Source organism: Jaculus jaculus, chromosome 14 (assembly GCF_020740685.1).
Source record: "Jaculus jaculus isolate mJacJac1 chromosome 14, mJacJac1.mat.Y.cur, whole genome shotgun sequence".
Classification (NCBI taxonomy): domain Eukaryota; kingdom Metazoa; phylum Chordata; class Mammalia; order Rodentia; family Dipodidae; genus Jaculus; species Jaculus jaculus.
In genome coordinates, this window is record NC_059115.1 from 80,608,239 (window position 1) to 80,615,487 (window position 7,249).

A 7,249-nucleotide genomic window follows, 5' to 3' on the forward strand; every position below is an offset into this window, starting at 1 on the left:
TCTGGTGCCTTCTCGCTGGACTTTTAGCATAAATGTAAACCCCAGGGAGATACCTTCTTCAACCACTCCATTCTGAGAAGCCGCCTCTAGGCCAAAGTCACTATCACCTTGCCTGACCACATTTTTGCTACTCAGGGACCTAAACTACCAGGCAAAGCTACCTCACTCCCTCTCACTACTGTTCATCAGTATGTAAAATTATCTTTGTATTTATAGTCTGCTCACCTCACACCTAGAACATAAACTTTACACGAGCAGAAAGTCTCTTACTGTCATTTAAAGTGTTTTCTGCTGTTGTTGAGGGAACAAACATCCCAGAAAAACTCATACTCCCCTTTGTAGAAGAAACCCAGGTTACAAAAAATCAAATGGATTGCGCAGGACCGCATCTACTGCAGCTTTCTAACACATTTTTTTGGTTTTTCCTTTTTTTTCTAACACTTTTTAAAAGCATTTTTATTTGAGACAGAGAGAAGGAGAGAGAGAGATTGGGCGCACCAGGGCCTCCAGCAAACGAACTCCACAGACTTGAGCCACCATGTGCTTGTGGCCGACGTGGCACCTGGAAATTCGAATCTGGGTCCTTAGGCTTCGCAGGCATACGCGTTAACGGCTCAGCCATCTCTCCAGCGCACACTGCAGCTTTCTGCTTTAGGCCCAGGTCAAACTGGAAAGCCTGGATTTCAATCAGCACGTTACGGGCTCACTGAGCTTCACAACCTCCTAAGCGGCCCGCCTGCGCCACGCTCCGCAGCCTGCTTCTCCTGCGCACGCGCAAGAGCACGGCACGCCGCCATGTTGCTCCGGGCCGGCTCCGCCACGCCCACCCTGCGCAAGCCCCGGGAAGACCCCGCGCCTGCGCCCTGCGCAGGTCCGCGCATGGGGTTCTGGGATGCGTAGTCCATTTTCCTCTGTCCCGGGCATTTGCCTTTAAGAAAAACAAAGAGAGAAAAAAGTAGCAATAACAACGTAAATTCGGTAGGTTGGAATTTGTTACAAATTAAAAGGAGACTAAGGAACGGTGTCGCGGTGCGTCGTTTCCAGACGGATCACAGGCGTCCCGTGGACGGCCGCGCGGGGTCCTGGCGCGGCGGGGCGGGGCGTGCGTGCGCGCGGGGGCTTGTGGGACCTTCTGGGGCCCACGCTTCTCTCTTTCGCTGCAGCCTGTGGCGCCGGCAGGATGGGTGAGCGCGCCGCGGGGCAGCGGGCCGGCGGGCGGGCGGGAGCGGGCTTGGGAGGGAGCCCCGGCGAGGGGAGCGGGGCAGCGCCGCCCCGTGCGCACGCGGCCGGGGGCTGGACGGCCGAGGGGCCGCCCGGGCCTCGTCCTCGCCTCCTTCCCTCCCCGGGCCGGCTGGAGTGTGGCCGGGAGTCACCCTTGTGCTCCGCTCGCAGGCAAGTGTCGCGGCCTTCGTACCGCCAGGAAGCTCCGCAGCCACCGCCGCGACCAGAAGTGGCACGACAAGCAGTACAAGAAGGCCCACCTGGGCACCGCCCTGAAGGCCAACCCTTTCGGAGGGGCTTCCCACGCCAAGGGCATCGTGCTCGAGAAAGTGTGAGTGGGACCCGGGGCTGCCTGAAGGGGCTGTTCTGGGAACAGCACGGAAACTCCGAGCCTTGAAAAAAAAAGCCAGGAAGCAGTTGGAGGTCGTGTTTGCTTATAGAGATAACCAAGGGCCTTTTTCCCCAGCTTTTTTTTCTTTTTTCTTTCGAGGTAGAGTCTGTCTCTAGTCCAGGCTGACCTGGAATTCACTGTATAGTTTCAGGGTGGCCTCGATCCTCCTACCTCTGCCTCCCGAGTGCTGAGTGCTGGGATTAAAGGCGTGTGCCACCACGCCCGGCCTTGTTTTATTTTCCAAGTTAGGGTCATGAGGTATCACTGTAGCCTACGCTGGCCTGGAGTTGAACTACGAAGCCCCAAGGGAACCTGGAACCGCGGCAATCCTTGCTCCTGTTTCCTCAGATGCTGTTAAGGTTGTTAATTTCAGTATTGGCCTGCAGATAATTGATGGCTTTTTATTTTGTTTCGTGGTAGGATTTCACTATAGTCCAATCTGCCCTGGAATTCACCATGTAGTCTCAGCGTGGCCTTGAACTTAGAGCAATCCTCCTACCTCTTGCCTCCCTCTGAGTGCTGGGATTAAAGGTGTGCACCACCATACCCTGTGGTACGGTTGGCCTGGAACTCAGTGATCCTCTTACCTCAGCTATCCAAGTGTTTGGATTAAAGGCATGTGACATCACATGCAGCTAAAATTTTAATTTTGAGTCCAACTTTCTAGCTCTTAATTCTTTTTTTGTTGTTGTATTTTTGAGGTAGCATCTCATTGTAGCCCAGGGTGGACTTGAACACTCAACAGCCCTCACCTCTGCCCCCAAGTGCAGGGATTCGAAGTTCTAATTCTTTATCATATTGTTGAGTCTAGAAAGCAAAACACTTTTCTCATTAACTTGATGCTAATGCATCCCACTTTTACAAGCCTGCTCACTCCATTGTGCTGTTGATGTTTCAGAGGTGTTGAGGCTAAGCAGCCCAATTCTGCTATCCGGAAGTGTGTCCGTGTCCAGCTCATCAAGAATGGCAAGAAGATCACGGCTTTCGTGCCCAATGATGGCTGCTTGAACTTCATTGAGGTGAGTCTCAAGCGGAAGCTGGAGTTACCTTTGGAGGCCATGTTTCCTTTTTGATTTCATTCTAGCTAATAGGAGTTTACTTAATGAGCACACCTGACATTGATTGCCCCTGAGCCTTTTATTCATTTTATTTCAGGAAAACGATGAGGTTCTGGTTGCTGGATTTGGTCGCAAAGGTCATGCTGTTGGTGATATTCCTGGAGTCCGCTTCAAGGTTGTTAAAGTAGCCAATGTGTCTCTTTTGGCCCTGTACAAAGGCAAGAAGGAAAGGCCAAGATCATAAATTTTCATGAGGAAAACACAATAATAAATTTCATAATCAAATAAGAGCATGCATATTGTTTCCTCACTACTACAAGGTGGCATTGTGAGCTGTACTGGTGACAGGTGAGAAGGTTATAGTTCCTCATTTTCTGGAATAAGTAAAGCTGTGTTTAGTATACAGTACTTGACATGCATTAAATTTCTAGAGCTGTGCACTTACATTGAGCAGGTGTCATGGACACAGAAGGAAACAAATTCTTCCATCAACAACTTCTGTGATCACAGGATCTACATTTTCACAAATGTTGTCAGATATTTCTGTATTTACACAAGGGTAGAAAGTTTTGCCTCTGTTTCCTTTCAGTGTTCCTAGCAGATGCAGTTTTAGATGCAATACTGGCCAAACTGTACCAAACAGCCGACTGGGCCCTTTGACTTGTGCCTTGCAGGAGCCAGAGGTAATGCCAGGGAGGACATCTCTGCAGGCTGGCAGGCACCTGACCGGGGCAATACAGGGGCCTGCACATGCAATCTGTCGTGGGTATCTGACTTGCCCATGCTAAGATGGGGTGGGTTTTACCCGGAGGGTGAGGTCCAGTGCTGAGGTTGCTCTCTGCTGTCCCCATGTGTCATGGACCTGTACAAAGCGCTCCTTTGACTTGCACAACTGTTCTGCAGTCAGTGACTGGGGAGGGCTCAGGTGCGTTGTCTGCAACAACTTCAGTGATCTTGTGAGCCACTTGGGAGTTGCTTAGTGGTGATGGAGCAGATCAGTGTGTTGTCTGTGCTGGGCTTCTCATAAATCAATACTAAGATGATGGGGTGGCATGGTTTTATTTTAAAAGGGTGAATTGTAGGACGGGTCTGTAGTTGAGTGTCCTATCTTAGGTTTCTGTTTTGAAAGTACAATCTAGTGATGAAGAATGTTTGGGAAAGCTGGATGAAGAACAAAGATTTTGCAAAATCTAGTCCTAAATCATTTGCATATACTATATATGCTATACAAAATTTGTGAATTTAACCCATCCTTTCATCAGTTAGCTCTGCTTGCCCAGCTAAATGCAAACAATCAGAAGTTGTTAGAGCACAAAGAACTAAGGGCTGGTGAGGGGGTTTAGTGGTTAAAGGCACTTGTTTGCAAAGCCTGCCTGCCCAGGTTTGATTCCCCAGTATCCACATAATGCCAGATGTGCATAAGGTGGCATATGCTTCTGGAGTTTGCAGGGGCAGGAGGGCTGGCATGTCCATTCTCTTATCCCTCTAAATAAAAACCTGAACCTACCTTAGTGCTCAGGATCTCAAACCAAAGGAATGTTGGATTCTTAAGCCACTTGTTGGCAGTATTTTTATACTTTTTGACAGTTTTTCCACAAATACATACGTATTTTATTTTGACCATAATCTTCCATTACTTTGTTTTGCCCCCTCCTCCTGGGAAAGTGTTACTGTGTTCCGGAGTAATTCAGTGGCTATCGAGCCATCTCCTGACTCCTCCATTGCGGGAAATGGTCATTTTGATACAGGCAGGAAGCTGAGGTGTCACTCTTGTCTTACTCAGGAACCATTGCTCTTAATCTGGCCAGCTCATGATATACCTGGAAGCCAACTGAACATAGGTCTTAACATTTTATAAATAGCCTGTTCTAGATGGTGCATGCTGCGCAAGCCTGACCACCAGAGTTCAGAACATGGATCTAGGGCAAGGAACGACAAGGCTGGAGAATCCAGAAGCAGTTAGCTACCCTGGTGTTTGCAGCAGCAAAAAGTACCTGCTGTCTGAGGTGGAGGGTGAGGATCTGACATGCATCCTGGCATGTAGCACATGGGTTTTTTTGTGTGTTTATGAAATTCTCAAAATTATTTGTTCTAAAATTGAATTAACAGTGCTTCTGATATGTGTAGATTTTTTTTACACATTTTTTACCCATGTTAATAGCTGAGAAACAACTTTGATTTCACACGTGTGTATGAAAATCTATTAAATCTCCATGTTTCATTCTAGGAAGATGTTAGTTGCAGATTTGGTCATTGTGTCTCATCTTCCTGGAGGCAGTTAGAACGTTGTCGTACCTAACATTTATTATCCTTGCTAAAGTCAAGAAAAGAGACTTAAGGTGATTAAGTATATTATCATAAAGATTCACCAACAACTGCTTACATACTCTTAAATTAAACGAATAACCTACACACATACAGATCATCCGAGAATTGCTTAAGGACCTAGGTTCCATTCTTCAGATCCCATGAGATGCACAAGGTGGCACATGCGTCTCGAGTTCATTTGCAGTAGCTGGTGAGCCCATTCTCTTCCTTTCTCTCCAATAAAGTTTTAAAAAGAATTTGTGGATGAACAGTTTAGCAACATTCTATTCCTAGAATCCACTTATTCCCTCAGTAACAGTGCAGCCTAAAGAAACAACATGAGCACCCATTTCTGCATTCATTGCTTAGTGTTACAGTCTTGACAGCTTGAGGAAAGGGTCTCCTGACTCCAGAAAGGACGTGCGGAGGGAATGCCAGCACTTACGGATACCACAAGTCAAACAGAATCACTGGGTTCATTTTATATAGAAGAAATCCTAGTCAGTTTAAATTGCTATTTAAGCAATAATATTAGAATGACATGGGGAAATGTCTTGATAAGCTAAATGGAAAAAAATTAGTATGCTAAACCATATAAAGAATGAGTGTGATAAAATAAACTAGTAAAAGGAGATACATGAGAAATTTAAGTGCAGTTATGTCTGGGTGATGGATTTTGTGTGTGTCTATTGAAGTTACATGATATTAACATTTTTACATAAATTATAAAAATGTACACGTGTCTGTTGCAGTCAGGTTTGCATTGCTGGTAGAAATCATTCAGCCAGGAGAGGCTTGGGGAGAAGCGATGGCATGAGCAGAGGGTGGACATCTCCCCCTGACCAACATAAGGTGGACATTAGCAACAGGAGAGTGTGCCAAACACTGGCAAGGGAACTCTGGCTATAATACCCATAAGCCTACCCCTAACAATACACTGCCTCCAGGAGGCTTTAATTCTCAAATTTCCACCAGCTGGGAATCCTTCAGAACACCAGAGTTTATGAGGACACCTGAATCAAATCACCACTTTCCACCCCTGGGCCCCACAAACTGATAACCATACATGATGTAAAATGCAATGCATTCAGCCAACTTTAAACATCCCCAAAGTTTTTTTCACTCCCAATGATCATCCCCATAGTCCAAGATTGAGCCATAATCCCAAAAAGTAACCTCAAAAAGCCCAGATTGGCACAGAATAAACATTCACACTGCAAAAGATGACATTGGGCATAGTAAAGAAATAACCAATACAAGATTTAAAAACAACCAGGGCAAACATCAAACTGTAGCTTCAAGTCCAAACTCCAGTCAAGTCTCCAAGTCCAATTTTAACCCCAACAAATCTTCGAGTTCTAATTCTTCCCCTCCAGCTAGCCTACTCACAGTCTGGAAAACTAGTTCCGGAGCCAGCAGCTCTTCTCAGCAGCCGTCTCTTGGTCCCGGCATCTCCAGAGTTTCTACTGCAACCCACGGTCCACCCTCATGGCCCATGGGGTCTCCATACAGGCATCCTGCTTCACACTGCCCATGGCCATTTCCAAAACACAAGACTCAGTGACCCTCTCCTGCATTTCTTATACTCTACCAAGTGGGAATAAAGCAGACTTTGAAGAACAGGACACTCATTGAGCACTTAGGCCCCTTCAAAAGAGTACATTCTTCCTCTTGTCCCAGTGCAATTAGCTGGCCCAATGGTTGTAATCTCTCAAGCAGTTTGCAGGTGAATGGGCAGCAGTTTAGGCCCAAAGATTTCATTTTTTCTGTGCCATAGCCCTCTACTCATAACAGTCCTTTTCTTCATGGTACGACCCTGCACAACTCAGAAAAAAAGGGGGTAGGTATTTTGGCTTACAGGCTCGAGGCGAGGGGGAAGCTCCGCAATGGTAGGAAAAAACGGCGACATGAGCAGAGGGTGGACATCACCTCCTGGCCACCATAACGTGGACCATAGCAACAGGAGAGTATACCAAACACTGGCAAGGGAGCGCTGGCTATAATACCCATAAGCCTGCCCCAACAATACACTCCCTCCAGGCGGCTTTAATTCCCAAATCTTCATCAACTGGGAATCTAGCATTTAAAACACCCAAGTTTATGGGAGACAACTGAATCAAACCAACACAACGTCTTAGTCTAGTTTGGGCCATTATTATAGTATAAATACATAGGATACTTTATACTAAACTGATACTGGACTAAGGTTCTGGAAGCTAGGCAGTCCAGTATAACCATCAGATGGTGAAAGCCTTTTGACCCCATCACAGCA

General features: G+C 46.7%; 1 protein-coding gene across 1 annotated transcript; it reads left to right on the forward strand.

Annotated features, from left to right (window-relative positions):
• The first annotated feature begins 1,100 nt into the window (after positions 1-1,100).
• Rps23 (ribosomal protein S23) lies at positions 1,101-2,960 on the forward strand. The gene is made up of 4 exons (XM_004651644.3): positions 1,101-1,184; positions 1,393-1,552; positions 2,511-2,631; positions 2,768-2,960. Exons 1-4 carry the CDS (start codon positions 1,181-1,183, stop codon positions 2,912-2,914), a joined length of 432 nt encoding a protein of 143 aa, XP_004651701.1. The 5' UTR covers positions 1,101-1,180; the 3' UTR covers positions 2,915-2,960.
• The last annotated feature ends 4,289 nt before the right edge of the window (positions 2,961-7,249 follow it).